At 41.4% G+C, this 27,274-nt stretch overlaps 1 protein-coding gene and 1 long non-coding RNA gene across 2 annotated transcripts; both read right to left on the bottom strand.

Annotated features, from left to right (window-relative positions):
- Positions 1 to 5,298: 5,298 nt before the first annotated feature.
- LOC127974447 (uncharacterized) lies at positions 5,299 to 12,474 on the bottom strand. The gene is made up of 8 exons (XR_008157297.1): positions 12,035 to 12,474; positions 9,377 to 9,566; positions 9,131 to 9,221; positions 8,967 to 9,043; positions 8,367 to 8,493; positions 7,078 to 7,191; positions 5,684 to 5,728; positions 5,299 to 5,463 (listed from the first exon to the last, which is right to left on the bottom strand). It is a non-coding gene; the product is annotated as an uncharacterized LOC127974447 (long non-coding RNA).
- Positions 12,475 to 12,980: 506 nt separating this feature from the next.
- Positions 12,981 to 26,201, bottom strand: LOC127974285 (uncharacterized). Its single transcript, XM_052577470.1, has 4 exons — positions 25,859 to 26,201; positions 19,857 to 21,527; positions 14,015 to 14,019; positions 12,981 to 13,939 (listed from the first exon to the last, which is right to left on the bottom strand). Exons 2-4 carry the CDS (start codon positions 21,512 to 21,514, stop codon positions 13,524 to 13,526), a joined length of 2,079 nt encoding a protein of 692 aa, XP_052433430.1. The 5' UTR covers positions 21,515 to 21,527; positions 25,859 to 26,201; the 3' UTR covers positions 12,981 to 13,523.
- Positions 26,202 to 27,274: the final 1,073 nt, after the last annotated feature.

Genomic DNA, 27,274 nt, shown 5'->3' on the forward strand with positions numbered 1-27,274 from the left:
TTAGGTCAATAAACACAAGTCCTAATGCATCATTTGTATTATCAACGTGAATATTAAAATCTCCGACAAATTAGTGCTTTATCAACAGTAACTAATATGTTTGAGAAGAAATCTGCAAATTCTTTTAAGAATTCTGTATACAGCCCTGGTGGTCTACACACAGAAGACAGAGTTACACAGTGTAACATTAAGCAGAAGTATTTCGAAATTATTTAAACCTGTATCCTGTTTTCAGGGTAACATTGAAAATATCACTATATATTGTTGCAACACCTCCCCCACGACCAGTCTAATGGGGCTCTTGCTTATAACAGTAGTTAGTTGGAGTAGACTCATTAGACTCATTATAACTGCACATTTTAGAGTGGCCTTTTAGTGAAACTCGTGACATTTGCCAAGTATTGTAGCCCATACTCGGAATTGGTGCTCTGCATTTAATGTTATTGTGGCCAGCCTAAGGCACACCTGTGCAATAGTCATGCTGTTTAATCAGCATCTTGATATGCCACACTTGTGAGGTGGATGGATTATCTCAGCAAAGGAGAAGTGCTCACTAACACAGATTTAGACCGATTTGAGAACAATATTTGAGAAAAATAGGCCTTTTGTGCACATAGAAAAAGTATTAGATCTTTGGGCAAAAACTAAAATGTTGCATTTATAATTTTGTTCAGTGTATTAACAGAAATATGAATGCTATTACAGTAAATCTATTCATAATCATTATTATACAATATACTGTAGAACAGTTTTTACTGTATAACCACTACTAATAAATGTCATCACCACCATAAGAGAATAAGATAACAAGAGAAAAATAATGACTGAATAATTTGATAATTATCTCAAGTAACTATTCATTTTCATGACAGGCAGTATACATTTTATTTTTAATATAGACATTTTTTTTCCACAGAACAATTCTTTCATTCATTTAATTAAATAAACAGGCAGTTACATTTGTGACAATTACTTTGTGACAATTATTTCAAGACGCACCTCAAGGGGACATCAAATGCGGGACATGACTGACATGACTGACTGAGATACAGACACAAACCAACAAAACATGATAAATAACAATAAAGGTAAACACGAATACACCACGACAGGGTTAGGGTGACAAATCAGAAAAAAAAACAATGAAGGGGAGGAGGCGGAACAACAAAGTTCATGGGGGGAAGTCCAGGGTAGATAGGTGGAGCAGAGGTTTTAGGTTGACGGGACGATGGCTAATGACGAGGGGTCCGGGCAGGTCTGGGTGGCGTAGAGTGGGAAGTGATCTTGGGAGAAACAGTCCGGGGTTATACTGTGACTGGGGGTACAGCAGGCAACTGTGAAGTGGGAAATGGTCCGGGGCTTACAGCAACAGACCCGGTATCAGAGCTTCCATGCGAATCCACACTCATCTCTGATTCAGCAGCTGGCTCTTGAAAGGAGCTTACTACAGCTGGTTCGGGATCAGCGCTCACTGTAGCTGGCTCGGGATCAGCGCTCACTGCAGCGGGCTCGGGATCAGCGCTCACTGCAGCTCTAGGAACGGGGTCTGGGGACAAGACAGGTCTGACAGGGACTTCTAGGATCTTGACTAGGCGTGACAAATATTCTGACAGGGTCTTGGCAGCAATGACAACAGGCATCTCTTGACGAGCTTCAGCAGCAGAGTCGGCCACGGCTCTCTCCTCAGCGCTCACGACTGCAGACTCAGACACAGTTCTCTCTGTTGCTGGTTCAGAAACCTCCTTTACTGAGGTAATCTCAGGAACAATGCTTTCCATCTGCAGTCTTCGGAACAGCCTCCTCTGCAGCAACCCCTGGAGTCGCGCTTAAAGCAGAATGCTCAGGAACAGCGCTCTCAGTGACAGCAGCGGGTTGGAGAGGCATCACGGACTCGGGAGACAGGGACGGAGGACAAGAAGAACCCTTCTTCCTCCTCTTTCTCCTTGGCCGCAGTGCAGATGCAATAGCCGGATCTCTGACTGGTTGGGGAAGTTCAGCAAGAGCCGTGACTGGTAGTGGAAGGACAGTCTCAGGCAGGGTGGACTCCAGTGCTGAGGATTCCGAGGCAGACTCCCACGAGAACCTTCTCCCTCGTTTCTTGCAGAGACTGATTGGTGTGGAAGGTGCCTCGGGATTCGGGGAGGGAAGAGCCTGATCCCCCAGTGTTGCAATGGCTCCTCCCGGGAGAAACTCTCCCATAGTCGGGCATAGTTCCTCAGGATCCACTCACCCTGGGACGAGAATGGAACGGTGACCCTCCTCTTGTCAGTGGGGGATGACAACCAGCATTGCTTATGGGACTGAAGTTCGGAGGACAGCCTGTCTGCTGAGTTCTTTCTTGGGCGGTTCATTCTGTCACGTGGGGGTGCGGGGATGAACTCAGGTGCAGACAGAATGCACCACACACAGGGTTTATTAATTGACAAAAGGGGAAAACAAAACCCACGAGGGGGAAAACAATTACTAGGGATTAGAAAAATAACTTTACAAGACTTAGACTAGAAACAAACAATAAACAAAAGACTCTTCACTCAGGAACTCACACTACAGAAAACCAATCCACAGGTCTCACAACGTTCTTTCAAAGTGTAACAATGAACCGCACTAGACAGCAAACACAAGGGGATTGAAATAGGGAGACTAATGAGAACATAACAGGTGACACAGGTAAAGCAATAATGACAGAACAAGGATAAAAAGTGGGTGGGGCAAGGAAACGAGACAACACAAGCACATGACCCAAAGACAAGGCCATGTGCCTGCACACAAAACACGGGCCTGTCATGATCCTGCCTCAAGACTAGAGAAAAATCAAGGACATGCGGGGAGAATCATGACAATTACTGTAAATTTGCATTCGTATAGTTACTTTAGAGCAATACATTGTTTCTTTGGAAAACTGGGTGACGGAAAGAAAGGACCCCATGCAGACAACAGGAAAAGACTGGTTAATATAGGGAGGCTAATGACTAATAAGTGAAGGCACCTGGTGCAATTAACAGGAGTGCAATTATTGTGATGAAGGGACAAGGCTTTGTGGGAATTGTAGGGCCTATGGTGAGGTGCCTAAGGGGAAGTGAGACCACTAGTGGACACCCAGGGAAACAGAGACCAGACAGCGTGACATTACCCCCTCCTCCACGGAGCAGCTACCAGATGCTCCACCCGAACCCAAGAAGAGACCAAGGAACACAGAGACATTGAAGAAGAACAAGAACACTATGTTCTTGTGTGTTTTTCATGTTCAGTGTGCAGGGGAGTGTACAGCAGTTTATCAACATGCACACAGTATGTAGGCATTTTAAGTAAGTATTTACACTATAAACAAAAATGGGATTTTGTTTTTCAAAACTGAGTTTTTTAAACATTCTAAGTTGGCTTAGAAAAGTAAAATCAGTAGGAGATACAGTAACAAAGCAACAGCAAATAGTAGAGTAGTAGCAGCATTGTTTTTATTGTCTTTTCATGGACAAATTGCATTAACATTATCTTCATTCAAGGACAAATCATGCACAGCCAACTGGGGAAAAAAATCGACATATTTTCTTCTAACTAACAAGTTTAAAACCCCTTTCTAGGCACCTCCTTTTTTGGCATGGAGACAGAAATGACATACCCAAAATAAAAAGGTTTCTGCTCATGATTCTTTCTGACTAGATACATATTCAACATATGTTCACAAAGCTGACACTTCAAAGTTTACTGTTCAGGAGTCAGAATCACTCAGACTGTTATGATAATAGAGATATATAAGCTCAAACATAAAAACAAAAATAAAAATATTAAAAACATATTTTTTAAATGTATTTAAAAATGTGTTGATGCAAGATATGAGTTTAGAAATAGAGTGTAGCTAAAGCCACAAGTCTTTCAAAACTTCATTAGAAATTTCATAATCTAATCTGTAAAACTGCGAATTTTATGAAATATTTTCTAAGGCCATGTCATGTGTGTTTTTTAGAGAAGGCTAATCTGATTGATTTATGGCCCTTGTCATCTCTGTAAGATCTCACATGTAAACTCTTCTGTGTATTTTGTATGTGTGTTGGCTTTGCAAAACTCCCCGATTCGTTGTATTGTTCTCACCAAACGAGTCTTTCACACCTCCGCCAGGTACGACACATTATCCGCATTATTCTTTTATCTTTATTCCACCTTTATTAGCCTTGATTGTGGTTTTTCAGGCTTTACAAAGCAACAAAGGAGCGATCTCACTCCAGTCTCTCTTTGCATTTAGCCCTTATTTATCAAAAGTCTTACTATAAAAATACAACAAAACATTTTCTTACGGCCTTACGTGAATTATTGAGACAAAAATGCATTATGAAGAAGAAAAGCACCTGCTATTAGTAGCATTGGTGCTAACGTTAGCATCAAGCTACATCTGACAATTTATGAAATTATTAGTACACTTTTACTCAAAACTCACTTTAAACCCCGATCGAGTGTTTATAATAACTTCCTTTAGCGATCAGGGGTGGAATTTGGTCGTTTACTGTTGTAAAAATATGTTATTTGTAGCCTTTTTCATCGCTGCACAAGTTAGCATTTCCGATGTACATTTTCGATTTTTTTTATAAAAACGCCCCAGATCTCAAGAAATTCTCATACCAAGCTTTACTATCGTAATCGCGGGTTTATTGTTCGGATATTTTGTGTGTACAGAGGTGTTTCAGTGTTGTTTTGGCCAGATAACTACCAGGAAGTGTGCAGGAAGCATGTGACACGATGGGGCGGTGTCCAGATATTACACTCTCAGATTGACATTTGGGAAGGCCCAATCGGAGTCTGAGTCACACACAGCACGAGCTGACAACATAGCAAACACATACACAGATCGCTGGGAGAGGCTGTTTATCATCTGATCGCGTAAATCCGTGGAAAATGAATAGAAATGACGATTCCCAGGTAGCAAACAGACGTTGGCCCAACGTTGGCCCAACGACTGTTGTTGTGTTGGGCCAACGTTGGGTGCTGACGTTGGCCCAACGTAATTTTGTCCGTTGGGCCAACGTTGGGCCAACCATATTATTGGACGGCCAGCAGACCTTCTGCCAACTTAAAAACCACTAAAACAACATTGGGCCAACGTTGGGCCAACCATGTCATTGGACAGCCAGCAGACCTAACAAATTTAAAAATATAGCCTATTTTAACCATCTGCCAACTTCATTAATAGTAAATCTGCAAACTTATAAATAAATAGGCTTTACCTACCTTACACTCAAATTTTAAGATTGTGACATGGCCTATTCACTGTTGAATTGCATTTAGAGACGGCACAACAGACAAACTGAATTGGTTATAAAAATGAATTTATTGGTAACAAAATTAACTTATTGCAGTTTAATGAGAAAATGTGCAGACTCTCTTCCGGATTCTGCAGAGTTTTTTGAAGCAAATTAGAGATTGTGTGTGGCTCTGATGATTTAGACGGAGCGGAGGAGAAGTAGCAGCATACTCCTGTAAAAAAACAACATACAAACAACTTTTTAGAACATTTAAGATTTGTCGTTCTATTTTAACTACACAACCCAAAACAGAAAAAAAAAATTTCATCATGTTGGGGTAGCAAATTTTATATACATCTTAATGCAGTGTACGCCTAGTAAAGATGAAATACACCTCTGTTTAGTGGTGGGGTTAGACGGGGAAGAAAAAACAATCATTGGAAGACACTTACATTCACTTTCACAGCTGCTGGAATCTGCTTGAGGCTTCTGCTTTTCTGTGTTAAAGAAAAAAATATAGTAATTATCAAAATGTAAATTTACTTATATATTAATATATATATATATATATATATATATATATATATATATATATATATATATATATATATATTAGGGGTGTAACGGTTCACAAAATTCACGGTTCGGTTCGATACGATACACTGATGTCACGGTTCGGTTCGGTTCGATACGTTTTAGATACAGCAAAATGTAAAAACATCTCAACTTTTCAGAATGCCGCAAGCGCACCGCGGGTCATGTGACAAGAACTAACCAATCAGCTTCATCCTTTCCCGTAACAACGTTGAGAGCTCAGCCAAGATGAAGGATCAGCTGATCATAGTTGTATATGGATTGCAATTTTGAAATAAATTTAGTAGCAGCGCTACTGCAAGCGATTTTTAGAGCTGCAAATCCATTTATCCTTCGCTGAAATTTCCGCGTCTCATGGAGAGAGCACGTCATTGTTGCTTAGCAAAGACAGACGCCTCATGAGCGCTTCTGCCCAAGCGCTTTGGAAAGGAGGAGAAAGACGCGCTTAGCGTTTTCCATGCGTTTTTAGGCACGATATGTGAACGGCCCCTAAGGCGCTCGCTCACTCAGCACGCGCTGAAGGCTCGTTGCAAAATGTCTAACAGACCAGAAATATAAGATCCTAAAATAACCAACAGGTCTGGTGTTTGGGTTGGATTCCCTGTAAGCTATAGTTTCTAAATGCTGCAGGGATAGTTTGCTGCGTGCATGTTTCTCCTTTTTTTCGTCTTTTCCCAGATAGTACTGACGTATTTTTTTTTTTTTTTATTCCCGCTGGTGTACCCTGTCATGTTGCAGATGCGACATACCGTTGTTTTTTTATCCACCACTCTCTTGCCATCACCATTATAGCTTAAAGGGAATCCAAAGTGCACCCAAACACCAGACCTGTTGGTTATTGGAGGATCTTCTCATTTCTAGTCTGTTAAACGCATTGGCTATTTTGCAACGAGCCTTCAGCGCGTACTGAGTGAGCGAGCGCCTGCTGAGTAGCCTAACATAAACATATAAGATGGTGTTTTTTTCTTCTTCGGGAGTGTCAGGGGCGTTGCCTGTTACGTTGTTTGGGTTATTGGGCTACCTTGTTGAACGCATATCATTATATTTCTCTCTCTTTTTTTTTTTTTTTCAAATATAATTAATTACTCCAACGAACCGTTCGGTATACATAATGCGTACCGCGTACCGAACCGAAAGCGTCGTACCGAACGGTTCAATACGAATACGCGTATCGTTACACCCCTAATATATATATATATATATATATAATAATTTCTAACATATTTGATCAGACATAAAAGGGCTTGTGTACCTTTTTCTGTCGCTCTTTTTTTTCTTCCTCCATTTCGGTCTCCACTATACTTCAGCCAGGTTTTTATTTTTTCCTCGGCTTCCACCACTTTTGCTCCTTGTTTTTTGGCTGCATCTGTCAGCATGAAATTAAAAAAGAAAATTAAACAGAGAAAGGGTTAGCAGATAGATCATATCTGAGGTGTATTTTGTAGAGTTCTGTATGATTAATGGATTAATTGGCATTCTTTCATTGACTTGCATTGTATTTTATTCAATGACACATTATGTGAGACTGTAAGGGGTTGTTTCCTGGTTTGCTATTTCAAAGTTATGTCTAAGTTTTGAACGTTTGAATGTTTTTTTTAAAACATATCACCTATAACAACTTTTGCTAGCAAGAGTGTAGAAAATGGGCTCTTCTGTCCTCTCCCTTGCCAATTAAAATTGTTGGCCAACTCATTGGTTATTATTTCCCTCATGATTCTGTGGACAATGTCTTTGGCAGATGTTCCACCCAAGCTGGTAAGATATCTTGTCTATGAAAAAAAATCATGTGTTAAGCAGCAGTAAATCTAGATCTCTCTCTACGTATGTTAGTATTCTTTTAAGTGAAGTAACAGAACATCATTAGAATTTACTAAAGAACGTTGTGTGTCTCTGTTTGACAGCCTATCCTCCAGATCTTTTATGCCTGTCATGCTCCTTAATGGAAACTGAAACTCCTCATTTACAACTTCAGCTGCATTCTCTCTTCGCATAATGGCCTGAAGGAGGAGCGTATTCTGCCTGACTTGACCCTTTATCTCTTCCAGCATCTGGTAGAGCCGGAGTTCTCTTTCTGAATCAGACAAACATACGATGCATCATTATAACTAGAATTGAACATATAAAGAGAGAGTCTGCATCTCTTCTTTAGTTGTCTATCATAACTTTTACAGCCTTTTGTTGAATCTATCTTTTTTTTTTTTTAGACGTATTGCTGGCATTAAATTCAAAATGTGCTTACAATTCCCATAAAATAGTAAAATTTGACATTTTCAACATTTGATATGTTGTCTATGTGTTTTTTTCAGATCATTGATATTAAGGCTAATTTTTAAAAGCAGGGCTTAAAAGGTTTATCATTTGAAAATAGTACAACTTAGCCAGGCGAAGTTGGTTTTATTCTCATTTTTGGTTACATACATTTTATTTTGTTCCTTGAACAGTTTCTAATCCATGTTAGAGACTAAAAAGGAAATTACTAAAAACTCCTTTAAAAAAAAAAAAAAAAACCTATTTTAAAAGGTTTGGAATAATTCTACGTACCATCTTGTCTTGGTTCAGGGACTGTCATAGCAGGTGCTGATGGTGCAAATGGTGGTATGGCTGGCAATTTCAGTCTTTTGGCTCCATTACTGCAGAAGTTTTTTTTTTTTTGGTCTTTCCATTGTCTCTGCATATGGAACAGTAAGAGATAGAATCCGTACAATGTATAATACATTGCCAAACATCACAACATTTACTTCCGTCCAGAGTTCTTCCGTCCTGCGATCTTATACAACAGGAAAGTGACCAATGCTCAAAAGTTCCTTTCAACATATCGTCCCCTTGGAATTAAATATAGTTTACTACAACTCAATTTTGACAGAAATGTCAGATATAACCTTGTACTGTAATTTCCCAACTATTAGCTGCAGTTTATACATTTATTTTGCTAAATTTCTTCAGGTTAATACACGAGAGCGGTTAATATGGTATTAATGTTTTTTTTAGCTTGCATAAAACACTCTCCTGTGGCTTATTCACAGGAAATTAATTTAATTAATTCTAAGGGGACCATATTCCCAAGTCTTGGATTTAAGGAATCTGTGGTGACCAGCTATGTTGGGAAATGATGCAATGACTACTGTATGTTTTCGTCTGTACCTGTGTGGAGCCAGCTTGTTGAGGCCTGCACTGGAGGTCTTCCTGATGTAAATCCATTTACATATTTTGATGATGGTCTGTTGGACACATTAAGAGTAATCAATTTTTTAAAAGCGCAGTGCATAGAAGCAGTAGGCTATAAAAGGAGAACAGAGGAAACATACACTCTTTTCCGTACACTGTCCTCATCTGTAGACTCCAAACTGTTGCCTTTACAAAACTTCACCAGCTTTCTTCTGGCTTTTTCATAGGAATCTAAACATAGAAACAAACAACATCACTAAGCCTATTATCTGAACATTTGAAAAGAATTGCTTGGCATAACTCACAAGGAGCATCTTTTAATTTTCGAATAGTTATTTCTCTATATTTCTCAGTAATAATTAATAATTAATTCCTTAAAGACTTACCATACTCAGCCACCCATTCAGTTATATATTCGTTCCATTCTTCATCAGGAGTTTCATTTTTTTCAACCGCTTTTCTACATTTTGTACTATTATATGGGGGCCAAAAGGAAATTTTTTTGTCGATGCTCAGCCAGTCACTTGGTATCACCTCTGTCTCATTCTTTTCAGTAAAAACAACTATAGAATACATCTATAAAAAAAAAAAAAAATATATATATATATATATATATATATATATATATGTAGTGTTACAAACTATATACATTTATTGAAGCTCTATTACTTACCCAGTGGAAATCTATCTAAACCAAAATATTTCCTAGTCTTATTGTTACTATTCTTTATGATTGGTAGGTTCTGTACATTTGTCAGATACAGAAGGGGGGGGGGGGGGGGAATTGGGGAAATCAAGCAGTATGCAGTAAAGGATATGCCACAAACCCATCCTTATACTGTAAAAGAAGGACTTTTGAAACAGTCTGTGTAGGGACAATAGTCAATGACTGCCCAGGTTGTTTCACAAAGGATATATCAAGAATTGATGAATCAATGGGATAGGTGAAAAAAGATGACTTGTTTTGGAATTTAAGACAGACTAGATGCGATGCTTCCTTGTCTTTTAAAATGTTTTTCACTATATAAATATCTCCCTTGAACAGAATATAGTTGTCTCCCTCTGATAAACTAATTAAAGTTCCACCATTTACATATTTCTTATACTGTGTAAACTGCTGAGATGTCACATTGTATGGAAAAGGCCCATTCTTATGTTCCTGGTAAAAACCATCCTTGCACACCCTTATTTTAGTTCTGACACTTGCTTTTTCTGACCATCTCCTGATGATCTGTTGAAGGGGCTGGGTAGGGGTCCTTATCATTTTTTTTAATGTGTAGAGGAAGTTCTCAAATGGGAAAGCTGCGAAATTATGCAGCACACCAAACTGCCTTGCATCATTGGCAAGATGTATCAGCCCGTGTATGTTATACACAACGTAATTACCATAAACAGACTGAAAATGCTCGACAAAGGTGATCAGTAACTTTTCAGCAAAATCACAGTACTGGAGAAACAGTGAGGGGCAGCATAATATTCGAATGGCTACATGCAGAAGCATAAAATTGTGGTATAGAACATTCGGCAGATGGTCTTTCAGTGCTACTGGACCAGTGTACAGGAGAAAAGTTCTGAACTCTGTTGCTTTCCACCTATCTACCTCAACAAGGGATCTCCCTTTCCGTGCAAACTCTCTGGGGAGTCTCATGGCAAAGGACATAAGCACTGCAGAAATTTGGCCTATCTGATGAGCACCTAAACGAGATGGAAGTGGTCCCCTCATCCAAAACCCTATCAACTTTCTCACAACCCCAAGAAAAACCAGGTGCATAACATCTAATGGAAATTGGGAGACCATACCAATTCCAACCCTTGTCAACACACTGGTCCCTTTATGGTGAAACTCATCGTCTTTATTAATAAAAGACATATCTGTCCGTAAAGGTGAATCGACTTCAGGAAAAGTCATGCGATTTTCTGCCCATGTTCCCTCCTGTGTGCATTTTTCACAGCCGTGGTATGCATTGTGGCCTTTAATGTTTTTTTACGAAAGCCCTCGCACTTGCATCGCAAACAAAATTTGAAATTTTAATGTCTACACATTTGCCAAGTACATCCACACCCTCTAATTTAAGCTTTCCATATTCATTCACAAATGATTCTAGGAACAGATTGACATTCTCTGGTTTTTTAGATCCAAGATATAAAGCGATGACGAATGGTTGCTTTGTTTTGTCTTCCTCTACCAATCCTAGAATGGGCCAGAACTGCGTATTGCTGCTTTTGAACAAAGGTAGTCCATCAATATTCACTTGTAAATGAATGGCCTTTGGGAGAGGGTCAGTCTGGTTTAACACATGCCTAATGCCTTTCTCAACTCCAAAATAATGCATGGTGCCACCAGCCATCTGCTGGACCTCATAATTAGTTGGATTGCCTAAAAGAGTGCGGGCATCCTTTGGGAGATATGGATGATGTTTTCTCAGGATGCCCAACAGCCCATTTAGATGGCATTGTGGTATTTGGCTGTCTATTGCCCAGTCTCTGAGCTCCTCCCCAAGACACTCTGCAGCCTCAACAAATTCATCATCACTTGAGTCAGTGTCTGTCAGAGCATTTGACCAAAATCCATCAATCACGTGATCGTCAACATTAAACGCAGTCTCTAACTCATCTGATTCATAGGACACAGGCCAATCAGATGCAGCATCTGACCACACATCATCAGCAGGGGCGTTTTTTTCCAGGCATATGTTTACGTCAGCTGCGTCAGATTCAGTATTGACGTAAACCTCACTAAGAATATTGTAAGCCCTCCGCTTTGCCTGACGTTTAAGTGTTCTGTCTGAATAAATGTTGTTTGCAGACATAGTATGCTGCCAAACAAAAATTTACGTTAATTACAGTTACTATAGTATACAGCTGATTTCGCGTCTGTTTCATCTAGATTACGAAAGCTACAATGTTAGAATCTAGCAGGCTGACGGCTGGCTAAATTATAAGGCTACATTTACATCAGATTGCTAACGTGAAGCCATCACAATGCCTCACTAGATAATAGACTGATTATATATTAAAACAATGTATTGAATCGAGCAGATTACCTTGGACTGGCTGAGTTAACGGCTGCAGTGAAGTCTAGAAGAAGGCCAACGGTTAAAAGATAACGGAAAATAACGATAATTCTAAATCACGCGCTCACTGTTCTCTTGAATGAGCTCGCGCATCAGCTCTTCTAGTGCGCGCGCGGCCGGAGCGCTCTCTGCTGCGCGAGGCCAAGCGCACTAGCGCAACATCTGTCCCTCACCGAGATGAAGAGCGATTTTTACTGTTTTTATTTTATGTAACCGTCTCTTGTAATACGATGTCCTGTCATTTCTTTGTAATCTTTAATAAATACATTGTTCTGATTTCACATTTGATGCATTTTATTGCTTGGAAACAACGTCATAAAAAGGAGCTAGACACTCTTTTCCCCATGTTTACTGGGAAGAATAAACATGAAATGCTTCATATATTTGAGAGAAGTGGGGGCCCTTGCCGCTGACCATATCAACGTTGGCCCAACGGTGTATTTCTGTCCGATAGGTTGGGCCAACGTAACCAACCCATATTGACGTTGGCCCAACGTCTGTTTGCTACCTGGGTTCTGTCTGAAGAAATATGAAGTAAACATCAGTAAATATATCCATATATCTCCGCAGATATGCATCTTTGGTCTAAAAATCCTTATTGACGCTGTTCAGTGAGTCTATGTGAACACAAATAAACCGCTCTTGACGTGACTGAATATGAGTGAGTGGTGAATTTCTATTCAAAATGTGGCATAATACGGATTTATTATTTTGCACTCCTGACATAAATCACTAAATATCTGTCACTGCAACAATGTTTTATCAAAATATTGGTCAAATATCGAAGCTAGAGTCTTTAAACTTTCAATTGATGCACAGTTTGTCCAGATGAAGTAAGACAGTGATGTTTAATGTGCTGTGAAAGTGAAACAATAATAAACTGGGGCCGTCGGCGATGTTTGCACGTAAATTAAAAGCCAATAAAAAACAGATTTATTAAAAGCAATTATTTTCTGTCACTTTCACTTCCCATAAAGATCATGCATATTCATGCAGAGTATGTTATTTAAGAATAATTTTCTGGCTGAACATATAATATAATTATGATTGTATTATATGATATTAAAATGTAAACACAGAAACAATGTACAGTTTAGCTTTATATCTCTGTACACACATAAACTTGACAGGGTGTTAAAAATCTCAATGTCAGTTGTCTTCTGTTAATGCAGATACTCCTACAAACACTTATCCATATAAGCAAATGATTCTTCTTCAGATTATGTTTGTTTTATGTTTTCATGTTTGTGTTTTTATGTTTATGTTTGCTTAGTTTGTTGATTAAAATGATAATACATTCTATACAGTTATAAAGACTACTTTTGGATATTAACAATACTATAATCTAAACTGAGCTGTCATGTGACTATAACATGCTACTGGACAGCAAAGCTTTAATATTAACTATGGAAGTATTATTTTGTACCTAGCAGGCTTGTAAAATAATTGGTTGATTCTCTCAGTAGTATGATTCTTCTTCCTCATTGAATCCAGCTTGGATAGCTTCTTCAATTCTATTCATTTTTTCAGGAGGAGCAGCAGGTAGAATGGCAAGCAACTCTCGATCGATCTTTTCTAGTCTTGCGATGCTCTTCTTGTCATACTCGTCTTTATTCTTCAGGACAAGCATTAAGATGCCTTTCTGTGCCTCATCACAGCCGTTCCGTAGCTTTTGTTGCTCACGGGCAAATTCTGGATTACTTGTATCCATGGCCATTAGTTTGCCCAGTGAACTGACGCGGTCCATCAGGTACTTGTTGGAAACATCGGTGTATGTTGCAGAGATCATATGGACCAGACTAGCAATGTTACTGGCTTGGAAGGCTTGAGTGTACAGCAGATCTTTTGAGAAGAGCTTTGCATCGTAGGAGAGGGCTTGTGTTCCCTCTCGAGGCGGTAACTCAACATTACGTCAGCTAAGACGTATATGGGAACTCTTCCCTTCTCCACTTTCACTGAAATCTTATTGGCTAACGCCAGCTGGGGACAGCTGGCCAATTGACGCGAAGCATGCAAATACTGGCGGGTAAGCGTGCAGTATAAAATGCATGGGCGCGAAAATTACGTCAGAATCTCTTTCTTCACGCTAGAAGTCTTATCTAAGTCATCGTGGAAGTTGCAATAGAGGACTACTCACCCTGTTTTTCCTCTCCGCATCCGATGGCTGCTAATGCTAGATTCGGACCTTCCCCAGTTCTGTGTGACCTGCTTGGGATTCTCACACGGACAACACTTGCGCCCACTGTACCGAGCTGCCAGTGCGCGCCCTCAGAGCCAGAGTGGCTCGGAGGACGGCGGGAATGAGGCCCACTGCCGCCAGCGAGCCGCTGGTGGGCCCTCCCCCGCCCGAAGACGAGTTTGACGTCGGCGTGGTGGACTATAGCTTCCGCGAACTTCGTCCTCTTCGGAGCTGGCGAGGAAAACGACTCCATGTCGCTTCGACGTCGAAAAAGGTTTGGGCCTCTCAGTGGGACCGCCCCGACCAAGAGGGCCCTGAGACCTCCAGGAGAAGCTCGTCAGGGTCTTCGGAAAGGTCGTCACGGAGCTGAGTCTCGCTTGCAACGCACATGACGAGCCTGTGATAGGTAACTAGACTCGTGGCTCCTCCAGTCGAGCTGCCAGATGGCATTTAGGCATGCAAGAGCTCGTGGTGAAATCGTGGGCTGCACCCCAATCGGCGCGCACCCACTCTGCTACGAAGGCCATATCACGCACGTGGACGGGACGGAAACCCTCCCCCCCCCCGTCTAGGAGACTGTTACCACACACCTGTGCTCGTCTCCCTCTGCTTTTGGTCCGGACCACTGTCTAGAAAGAGCGAGTGCAGCTTCTGCTCTTTGCCAGGGCAATACTCAAGGTGTTTCAGGCAAACGGCGGCACAGTAGCGCTGACGTCATCAGGATCTGCACGCGGCAACTGATATCGCGCTGATTGCTATTAAGCGCTCTGCTCAGCTGTTTCACGGAGCTCATGGTCATCTTTACAGGCACCTATGGCTTCCCTAGCTGTCCTGAAAGACGCGGACCGTAGGCCGCTCCTAAACGTTCCAGTTGCTCCCTCCGGCCTCTTTGGTGACGTCATGGAGCTATTCTCAGAGACGCAGAAAGCGCGCCAAAGTATGAGCCATGTGATACCCCGTCGCTCACCTCAGTCTTCTTCTGCGAGATTCTTATGCACCGGGCCAGGCTCTGAAACCAGCTAAAATAACCCGCAGTGGCACCCCGCTCTGAACCGGACGCTCGTTTCTGCCGAAACCAGCAGTGGTAAGAGCCTGGAAGGTAACGTCAGGGTCAGTTGAGGACCCCGCGCCGCGAGAGAGCCAGCGCGCCATACGAGCCGTCTCCCTGACGGTGAAAGAGTGAGTGAGCGGGAGGACCCGCCCCCAAGCGCCATGTTCATATGCATCATGTCCCCCATTTCCTTCGGGCGACGATTGCTATGTCTGTTTGAATGCTGTTTGTGTGAGTTCCACAATAAAAGCAGGTATACAATCAGCGAAAGAGCTTTACTGCCTCTTACACTCATCTCTGTGTCACTCGCCCTGTCTCAGATCAGTGCAGAGCCACAACCCATGATTATACTGGCCTCGCGAGAGTGCCAACACCACATAAACACGGTGTCACCCTCAATGTTCAAATGCATCATGTCCCCCATGTTTCTTCGGGCGACGATTGCTATGTCTGTTTGAATGCTGTTTGTGTGAGTTCCACAATAAAAGCATGTTACAATCAACTAAAGAGCTTTACTTCCTCTTACACTCATCTCTGTGTCACTCGCCCTGTCTCAGAACAGTGCAGAGCCACAACCCATGATTACTGGCCTCTCGAGAGTGCCAACACCACATAAACACGGTGTCACCCTCAATGTTCAAATGCATCATGTCCCCCATGTTTCTTCGGGCGACGATTGCTATGTCTGTTTGAATGCTGTTTGTGTGAGTTCCACAATAAAAACAGGTATGCAATCAGCGAAAGAACTTTACTGCCCTCTTACACTCATCACTGTGTCACTCGCCCTGTCTCAGAACAGTGCAGAGCCACAACCCATGATTATACTGGCCTCGCGAGAGTGCCAACACCACATGAACACGGTGTCACCCTCAATGTTCAGATGCATCATGTCCCCCATGTTTCTTCGGGCGACGATTGCTATGTCTGTTTGAATGCTGTTTGTGTGAGTTCCACAATAAAAGCATGTTACAATCAACTAAAGAGCTTTACTTCCTCTTACACTCATCTCTGTGTCACTCGCCCTGTCTCAGAACAGTGCAGAGCCACAACCTATTATTATAATGGCCTCGCGAAGGAGCGAGAGTGCCAACACCACAAAGACACATGCATCATGTCCCCCACATCACTATGGGTGACGATTGCTATATGTGTTTAAATGATGTTTTTGTTAGTAAAAATTGTACTAAAGAAGCATATATACAAATTCTTGCACCCAACGTTGTGTCACTCGCCCTGTCTCAAACAGCGCAGAGCCACAGTCCATGATTATAATGGCCTCATGATGGCGCAAGAGTGTCACACCATTTCGCGACGCGCCCGCCCTCCCGCCAGTGCTTCCAGCCTCGCGGGGGCGGAGCCCTAATTAAAATAAGCCATCAGTGGCTGTAGACGTAGCGCGTCCGCCGTGTCATCTCATGGACGGTAAGAGGGCTATCCCGGGCGTTTCACCGTGGATACTGGGAATAATTCAGGACGGATATTCTCTCCAATTCAAACGCAGACCTCCCCGCTTCAATGGCGTGGTCCCGTCACTGACTTTGCCCCAAAACCGTCCTGCTCTGCGACAGGAAGTTCTCAGTCTGCTCGAGAGAGAGTGATAGAGCGAAATTTCCCCTCAGATCGAGCGGAATGCGCATGTTGAATTATCTGGACGATTGGCTGATTTTAGCCCACTCAAGAGATGTGCTATCAGTCACGTGGAAACAATGCTTCGCCGTTTGGATACGCTGGGACTGCGTGTGAATATGCAGAAGAGCGTGTTTTTACGAGTCGGACTGTAACATATCTGGGAATATGTTTGGACTCGATGGCGATGCGAGCCCATCTCTCTCTAGAGCATTTCATCGACTCTGCGCTGTTTCTGACTGGGCAGGTCGTTTGCACTGAGGGAATTTCAGAGGCTTCTGGGACTGATGGCGGCGGCTTCTTCAGTGTGCCATCTGGGTCTGCTACATTGCGGCCGCTACAGTTTTGGCTGTAACTCGAGTTCCGCCGAGGGCGTGGTCTTCGGTCCACAAGCACTTACGGTCATTCACAGTTGCGTCAGCACTCTGAGACCGTGGAACAGCCCGGATATGTTCAGCCCAGGAGTTCTTTTCTCTGCGAACGCGATCTAGGCCGGGGAGCAGTGCGTCTGGGCCTGTGGTCGGAGTCACAGAGAAGGTGACACAAAACCGTTTGGAATAATGGAAGCGGTGTCCTAATATCCCTGCAAGCCTTTCGGTCGAAATTGGAGCGGAAACATGTACTGATTCAAACCGACAACACGTCTGTGGTCTCGTACATAAATCGCCAGGGCGGCGTGCGCTCCAGAGCTCTATTCAAACAGGCAGCGAGTTTCCTGTTGTGGGCGGACCGACACTTAATCTCCATAGGAGCGTCGCACATCCCCGGTACTTTGAACCGTGGAGTGAGCATGCTTTTGAGGAACGGGATTCCTTAAGGAGATGTTGGCTTCACCCAAGATCAGATCTAATGATTTGGGAGGGAGGAAGTGGATTGTTTGCCACGAGCGAGAACACGTTTGCTATCTCACTCCCACCTGCTGGGAGATGCTCTGACCTCGCGCTGGCCGGAAGCCAGGCTTACACATTCCCTCCTGTGAAGATTCCGCCTGTGTTGTGCAAAATCAGGGAGGAGAAAGCATCAGTTATACTCGTGGCCCCGAACTGGCCGAATCAGCCCTGGTTCGCGGACCTGAGAGAGTTACTGAGGGCTCCCCCATGGCGAATCCCCCTCAAGCAGGACCTGCTGTCTCAGGCGAATGGCACAATATAGCACCCCAGCCCCGAGCTGTGGAACCTTCATGTGTGGCCGCTGCGGGGACCCTATTGAGCGGGACACTCTGCACTGACGAGTGCTAAACACACTTACTGAGACGCGAGCATCATCAAACATTCGCTGCTACGCGCAGAAGTGGTGAGTTTTCACAAAATGGTGCGAGAACATTTATATTGACCCGGGGACCTGTTCCGTGTCGGATGATTTGCGCTTTCTACAGCACAGTTGGATAGCGGGAGTTTGAAACCATCCACGCTGAAGGTGTATGTGACCGCTATTGCCGCTTTCGTTCCCCGGTTACGGGTAAACGATCGGTAAGCACGCTCTGGTATTCAGTTTTCTCAGGGGAGCAAGTAGATTGTGTACTTCATGGCCGCCCTCCGTGCCGCCGTGGGATTTCGCTCTAGTTTTGAGGGCTCTATCTCTTATTACCGTTCGAGCCATTAGCTTCGATTGCCGTTAAGGAGCTTCCCTGAAGACTGCCTTGCCTCTTGCTCTCGCCTCAGCGAAGTGCCTTGGAGAATTTCGTGAGTGTTTGGTGAACGATATTGCATTGGTTTCGGGCCTGGCGACTGTAATGTCACTCTCCGGCCGAGACCGGGTTTCGTTTCGAAGTCACTCTATACACCGTTTTGTTTCCCTGCCCGCCTTATCTGTTGAGCCGTCAGCCTCGCGCGACGCTGATACTCAGAGCGCCGGGACCCTGTTAGGGTTTTACGGATGTATATGAATTGCTCGGCAGCCTTTCGTCAGTCGGACCAGCTGTTCGTGTGCTTGGTGGATGTAATAAGGGACGTGCTGTTTCTAAACAGAGACTTTCTCACTGGATCGTGGACGCTATCAAATGCCAGGGGAAGGATTACCCCCTCAACATCAGAGCTCATTCTGCGAGGACATTATAAATGCTTCCTGATGGGCCTGGTCTAGAGGTATGTCTGTCCAGTATTTATGTTTTGCTGCTGGCTGGTCTTCCCAGAACACAATCGCCAGGTTTTACAAGCTGGATGTACCCTCTGTAGCGTCACATGTTTTTCGGTGAGTTAAGTTTTATTCATTAAAGCTGTTATAACCAGCTATACAGTAGTTACCATGGCTGCTAACTCTGTGTTATGGTTTAAATGGTTTATGCAGCAGTCACCACAAACGCCGTCGACTCTGTTTAACTCTCATGCTTGAGTGCTTATTGCTTTGTGTCTGCCCTGGTTAGTGCAGATTTCGATATATTGCTTGAAGTTATGCATATTTTGTTAGGGTCGGAGCAGATGTCTCATTGGCCTAGTTCCGCCTATCAGATGCAAGCACTCTTAGCGACACGGCCATTGGCTAGAACTGTACTGCTTGTGTGAGGGTGATTGACTCCGTTCAGGGCTTATCTTCACTGCTCTCACGGCGGGATTTTATACAGTTCCCATATACGTCTTAGCTGACGTAATGTTGAGTTACCGCCTCGAGAGGGAACGTCTCCGGTTACTATCGTAACCTCGGTTCCCTGAGAGGCGGGAACGAGACATTACGTTAGCCGCCGTGGTCGCTGTTTGATCAGCTGTGCTAGCGTTCAGTCGTGATTCTGACGTAATTTTCGCGCCCATGCATTTTATACTGCACGCTTACCCGCCAGTATTTGCATGCTTCGCGTCAATTGGCCAGCTGTCCCCAGCTGGCGTTAGCCAATAAGATTTCAGTGAAAGTGGAGAAGGGAAGAGTTCCCATATACGTCTTAGCTGACGTAATGTCTCGTTCCCGCCTCTCAGGGAACCGAGGTTACGATAGTAACCGGAGACGTTTTCTCTGATGTTGAGACAAAGTTTGTGAGAGTTTTGCTCAGGCTGGTTTTCACAATGTTGGAAACCATCTGAAAGAAGTGAACCATCTTCTCCCATTGTTCCTTCACTTTCCCCATGGCATCCATTCCTTTGACCAGCATTTGTATGGTAGTATTGAAGTCGATCTCTTTCACTTCACAATTTCTCATAGTGACTAGGATTTCAGTTAGTTCCTTCTGATTCTTTTCAAAGTTATCCACATACTTTTCATACATCTCTCTTGTCTTGTTCAGCTGAGCTCGGTTCTGCTCTATGGAGAATCTTGCATTCTCTGTGGCCTTCTGAGAAGCACTCATGTTCTCAGACTTGTTTCCTTCTCTATGCATCATTGGAGGTGTTGGAGCAATGGCTGGAGAATTTGTGATGTCTTTGCTTTTGCAGTCAAAAATTTGAGTTGACTCAATCAGCTCCAAGACATCTTGTATTATTTTAGCGCTTTTGTCTTTGTCACATTTGCCATCTGGTGCATATTTTTCCAGCTGGCTGCATATTTCCATGCCCTTTTTGCACAACTTATGAGCTTGTTTCTTTGCTGGGCAGTCAGGTATTTTCTTCAAATCATCAGTGAGTCTTTTGAACTGTCTATTTATAAAATCACTTTCTGTACATTTGTTCTTCTGATCGTATAATTTTTTCCAGTCAATGTCATCATCCTCACTTTCCACATTCATCAGCTGCTGGATATTCTGGACACATTTTAAAATTTCAGCAGACTTACTATATGCATTTATTTCAGCAACCACATCTCTTTCACTTTCCTGATCTCTAATGTGGCTCCAAGTATCAACTATCTTCACTGTTGCAGAACACGCGTTTCTCACTGGGTGAATAATAGCATATGCCAGTCCATTAATCAGGCCTGTAACGCTCTGTGTTATCCCACCAACCAAATCCATGCCAATCATGTTCCATCCACCAGGGAGAGAATCCAGAGCTTTCTTGTAGCTCTCATGAGCCTCTTCCAGTTGCTTTTCCATGGCACTTACTGCCTTCTCAGTCCGTTTCTTGGTTTCTTGAGCTGACTGCTCCCTCAGTTTACTTTCTTCCAGCTTCTTCTTGATTGTTTCCATCTCTTCCCCATAGAAGTGCTTTGCATTCACACATGCTTCCAGCAGCTCTTGAATGATATTGATGACATCAGTGAAACGCTTTTCAGTTGCATCAGACAACTTCAGACATTCATCTGCAATGATTCTGATATTGTCCAGCTGATCAGGAAGATGAGCTTTGACAACTTCATCATTGCCTTGGAACAGAATCTTCACAGCAGTTTTCATGTAATCTGGAACTTGAGAAGTATGGAGGCGAATCTGATCCATGCTCGTATGAGCTTCATTAAATGCCCACCAGCCAGAGTTACACACTTGCATGAGGCAAGCACGAAAGGAATCAGGGTATTTGATGAATTTATAGCCATCTTTTGGAGGATTTTTATTGATAGAGAAATCTGTTGCGGATGAGATGAATACCAACTCTCCCAGGATGGCTATGGATAGAGGGGCTGGAGTCAGATACTCTTCCCAGTTGGCATAAGGCTGCATCATAATTTTGGTTTGGTTCCTCATGTCCTCAGCAGTGGTAAGGCTCTGAGTAGATTTTGAGATTGCAGACGCCATGATTTTCCTGTTCCTGCTCAAAATCAAGACAAAATTAAGAAAAAATTATAGAAATATAACTTTTTCTATTTTGTTAAACTTGAAATATAAAATCTTCAGAAATGTCCACTTTGATCAGTTTGCTTAAGAATGTTGCCAAATAATGTGTACTTTCAAAATTGGCCTACTTTTTCTATGTCACAAATATAAGAATATGTTTTCAGTGGTCTTTGAAAACTTGCTTTGCTTGAGAAAAACACAAACATTTAGTAACAATATTTTTCTGTGATTATAAGTGATCGAGGTCTGACACTAACACTAACAAACCAAAGAGAATGTGAAACAATAAATAATTTACCTCTTAGCTTGAATAATTATTCTTTACATTTATTGCATTGACACAATTCTATTGTCTGCATCAATGTGAAAGCTTTTTGTCAGTGGATGTATATCAGTAATGGTGGTGAATTTTGAACATTTTATTTTATGTGTGTAAGAGCAACAATAGATACTGTACAATGCCTTGGGGAAAACATAATACTAGCCTACTTAATGTAACAGATTTTGATGTTTATGATTCAAAAGCATGAGTAGAAAGAGTTTTAAAGGTGGATGCAAATCAATGTGCTTTATGGAGAAGTCTTTATATTCATTGTTTATAAATTTAAAAAGGCTTTTATTTAATTTATTTGAGAGTCGAGCTGAATGACAAGAAGAGTGATACAGGAGGATATAGTTTTGAAATGAAATGCAAAAGCGCCTGTTTGTTCATTACTAATATAACAATGTTTTCAGGATTTCTCAAAGGGCAGGCTTCAAGTAGAACTTTTTTGAAGTGTAATGGTGCTTCATATAACATTATCCAGAAAAACTGGACTCTATAGGCAGGGGCGGATTTAGACATTTTGGGGCCCAAGGCAAACACAGACATGGGGCCCTCTACATCTCTTGTTTCCCTCCTTTTGTCAATCCTTATTTTTTAAAAAAAAGCCCTACTTGTTACTTCTCTTCAGCAGTCTTCACACAGCAATGATGTATAAACATCTGCCGTGTTTCCACTACCGAGCTAGGACCGGGCATGCTAGTGCGTGCCAGTGGCAGGGCCAGTTGCGTTTCCACTGTCACTTCCGGGGCTTGATCGTGCCTCGCAGGGGCTTCCTCGGGGCCAACGGCCAGGGTTTTTTGGCCCGACGAAAACCTTGAGCCAAAGCGGGCCAGCTGGGGCTAGAGGAGGGGTCATGAACAAAGGCGGAGTTTCTCCGTGTCTAGAGAGCGTCAGCGCGGATAATTTCAGAAAGATAACAGCTTTAACAGCAGCATTAACGACGTTTTAAAATAAGTTGAGCTCAAAACTCACTCTTAGTTCGCAGCAAGTGTTTGCTTGATCCGATGTGGATTATAACAAGGCAGAAATATTTATAAGCGATGTAAAAGACTATGCACGCTAAACATTAACGTTACACAGTAAACATGTTAAATATGACCGCTTGGAGAAATCAGACGTCAGCTTCTTATTCTCTATCACAATCGTGTATTAAGTAACTTATATTATCTTTCACAAGCCTCGTCTCGAGTTTATCTCACGTTGCCTATCATAAAAGAATATAGCCTAATAATGTTTTTTGTTCGGGAGCTTTTATAAAAATAGAGATATTATCATTCATTCTAAATGTGACGGCTATACTGTGGCTAACAAACAGAGACAGACTCGACTGAATAAGCAGGCTATTGTCATAAGCGTTAAAAATAAATAAATGAAATAGAAATAAGTGTATTTATGTGTGATTAATTTTGAGTCCTGATAAATTAAATCAATTCTATAGTTAAAACATCGATGATTTTGAATTTGAATATATAACAAAGCATGCAAACAAACGGCCTCTTTTAAGCCCTGGCTCGCACTGGGCCGACAGTGGAAATGCGGCTAGTGACTGCTAGTACTCATTACTCATCAATTTTCCTAAAAACTTTTTGCTTTCCTCCTGTTTCTTCCTTTTTTCAGCACCGCTTGGGTAGCTTCGCTTCATTTTTACTGTCAACACTCTCTCTCTGTACACAATGTCTATCACTGTCAATCACTTCTTCTTCGTCAGTTTTTTGGCGCATTACAGCCTTGTCACTTTCGCAGATGCGCAGTAAGTGAAATAATGGAATAGTCCAATGTAGTGAGGTGGGGGGGGGGCCCTCCTGTCTGCGACACTAATGATTTGATGCCATTTTTCGCAAATGGAGTTTTAGAAATATATATTTTGCACGAAGTAAAAAAAAATAAAAATCTTTAAGCAAGTTAATGGGGCATTTTGGGGGCCCCTAGGTAGCTCGGGGCCCAAGGTAATTGCCGACCTTTGCCTAATGGTAAAGTCCGCCCCTGTCTATAGGGGTTAGACAACACATCTTAGGACCTACTCATTGTTGAAATCATTTGTAAGTAATCTTCCTGATGTATCCGAATTCCTTAGCATATCCAAAACCTCAGAACAACTTGATGATGTAACAGAAACTACAGACTCTCTTTTTTCTAGCATTTTAAATACAATCGCTCCTTTACGCTTAAGGAAGGTTAAGGAAAACAGTCAGACAGCATAAGCACAATCAAACCCTAAAGAGAGCAGCCTGGAAAATGGAGCACAGCTGGAGGAAAACAAGACTAGAGGTATTTCTTATTGCTTGGAAACCGAGACCAAAGGAAACAGATGATTCTTCTGCACAATCTGACTTTGCAGCAGCCTGGAATTGAACTACTGGTTTCGTCTGGTCAGAGGAAAACTGGCCCCACAACTGAGCCTGGTTTCTCCCAAGGTTTTTTCTCGATTCTGTAACCGATGGAGTTTTGGTTCCTTGATTGCAAATGATTGCACAGATACTATTTAAACTGAACTGAGATGATGACATCACTGAATTAAATGTTGAACTGCCTTTAACTGTCATTTTGCATTATTGACACACTGTTTTCCTAATTAATGTTGTTCAGTTGCGATGACGCAATTCTTTTTGTTTAAAGTGCTATATAAATAAAGGTGACTTGACTTGACTTAATAAACATTTTTTTATTTATTTGTTTATATATTATACATGTTTACTTATTTATAGTTTTGTAAACCTATTTAAACTTTATGAAAGTTATTTATTTTATATTAAACATAGCCTGCCCTATAGCATGGTATATTTTAATTTATTTTGTTAATAAAAGTTATGTTTTATTTATAGGCTAAAGTAAGTTTGACATTGTATTTTGTTGTTGCATTCAACCAGTTGACACTGAATCGCCATTAAACAAAAATTCGCACAATGCTTTTAAAGGGATACTCCACAAAAAACTGAAATTTTTGACACAGAGGAGACCGTTGACAAAGGAATTATTGAATAAAGTCGTTATTTTTGTTTTCTTCACATGCAAAAAGTGTTCCTGTTGCTTCATAACCCAGATTGCATGTCTGATGGCAGATGGAGTATTCTGACAATGACTTTTATACCTTTTATGGACCTTGACACTGTTATTTACATGGCAGTCTATGGGACAGTCTCAAGCCTCCAGGTTTTCATCCAAAATATCTTAAATTGTGTTCTGAAGACGAACTAAGCTTTTACAGGTTTGGGATGACATGGGGGTAAATGATTAATGATAAAATTTTCATTTTGGGGTGGAGTATACCTTTAAAGAGTTAGTAAAGAAAAACATGGATTCGGTACCTTATATAAAAACCAAGCCTTGTGAATCATAGGGAATAATATTCTGAACATTTTACAGTTGGTTTAATACGTTTAGATCAAATAGTGTTGTCGTTTAATGGATTTATATTATTGGATACATTAAAGGTTAAATTATTGTAGGCTCTACACATAAAATGGTAAATCCAAAAATGGAGCTTTGTGCAATAACAGGGATGTTTTTCGGAACATTTTATTATTAGTTTTATATTATAATGTCGTAGTTAAATTGTTTAATTATTTAAATTGTACATTTTTTTAATTTTTTCCCTAGAAATTAAGCCTTGTGCAACGTAAAAGGCATATATTTATGACTATCTGGGTTAGTTTGGACTCAAAACATAACTCCCACAAAGAGTTTAATTGGCAAAAAAAAAAACATGCATCAGTCCAGCCCTGATTGCATTACATCAAATACACAAAATAATGTTTTTTTTAGCAACGTCATATGACCTGTTTAAGTATGAGGTTTTAAACTTTCCAAAAAGAGAAAATGTGCATTTAATGTGCATTTAAAAAATAGTTTTGAATCGAATTCTTATTATTCTTAAATCACTTCTGTTTAAAGCTGCACTTTACCTTAACTGCTTTCATTATAAATTGAGTTTTATTATTATTCATTATAAAACGGAAAAATAACCATAGCAGTTGCCTTACCTTGTAGAAACGCCAGATGCTTTATTTCAGGTCCGTTGTTGGTCTGATGGAATGGATGAAGCTGCAGATGCTTTTTATAGGCGCACAAGGAAAAATCCCCTAGTTTTCCACAATCTTTGCAGCCGCGCGGTTTTATTTTCGCTTTTTATAACGGGACTGCTGTTATATTTATGAATAGCAGTAATAGCAAAACACGTGGTTTACAGTAAAACGCCAAGGTAATCCATTTGCCCGTTAAAACTATAGGGGATTTCTACATGCTGGTTATCTATAAAAGCAGCTAAGCCTCCATCGCACATCAGTATGCACTCACTCCATCCTCTTCAAGGACGAAGCATAGTCTTTGTTTGACAATAAAGAAACCGCGAGATAAAACCTGTCACTTTTAGGTACGTTTGCTATAGTGAAAATGTCATTGTCATGTCATAGCGTATCTTAAATGTTTGTTTTGTTTTTGGTTAATTAGCACCCTAATAATTTGACCAGTTTTACGTAAATAATGATTTACTAAAGTACTAAAGAGCTGTTATTATAAACCTGAAAAACTTTTAGACAAGGGGAGGATTAGCATTTTTAGGTAATCTCTTACTTATAAGCTACTGGACATTTACAGGAGGTATTAAAAAAGGTATAATTGAAAGCCAGAAGGAATATGCAATATACATGGTTGGATATTTTGGGTGGGCAGTATGCCAAGACACAGCATCATTATCCCTCAGTTTCAGAAAACAGGAATGCAAAAACATGGATTTCGGTTAAAGCACTAGTTAATATTATGAATGCCTGGACATCAAAAATAAAAGGTTACACCTTGGAGATTCATCTGCACATTAAATATAGATCTACTACATCAAAATGTCAGTGTCCTAAGGAAGATGACTTTAGAGGGGAAGGGGTCTGTCTTTTCACTCCAATAATAGAAGCTGTTCCAGTCTTACATTACTGTGTAGGTGGTGGCATGTATGACTTGATGATTTGACTTCTTTTGGAAAAATTGTCATTGTAGGATAAGACATTTCTAAATTTCCTGGCTATTTTTTGTATCATGAATCATACTGTACTGAATATGTTAGGCTGAGAGTCTCTGTGAGAGGGTATACATCCAAATGTTGTATAATAATAGCAAGTAAACAGGACAAGCATGCAATTTAAAGCATCCTTGCTAAATGAAAGTATTAATTTCTATAATCTCTTTAAAAACATAATACATTTTACTGTTCACAAACTGAAATGTGTGTGTGTGTGTGTGTGTGTGTGTGTGTGTGTGTGTGTGTGCGTGCGTGTGTGTGTGTGTAATACACACACATAACATTTCTGTCCCCCTCACTTCTGAAATTATGGCTACGCCCTTAAAGACAAGACACTATGAACAGCCATGAAACCAGAACCAAGCACATATGCACAACTCTACCACTA

Source organism: Carassius gibelio, chromosome B16 (assembly GCF_023724105.1).
Source record: "Carassius gibelio isolate Cgi1373 ecotype wild population from Czech Republic chromosome B16, carGib1.2-hapl.c, whole genome shotgun sequence".
NCBI classification, from domain to species: domain Eukaryota; kingdom Metazoa; phylum Chordata; class Actinopteri; order Cypriniformes; family Cyprinidae; genus Carassius; species Carassius gibelio.

Coding starts and splice junctions, on each gene's coding strand:
- LOC127974285 (XM_052577470.1), bottom strand. CDS start 21,514: ATGGCGTCTGCAATCTCAAAATCTACTCAGAGCCTTACCACTGCTGAG.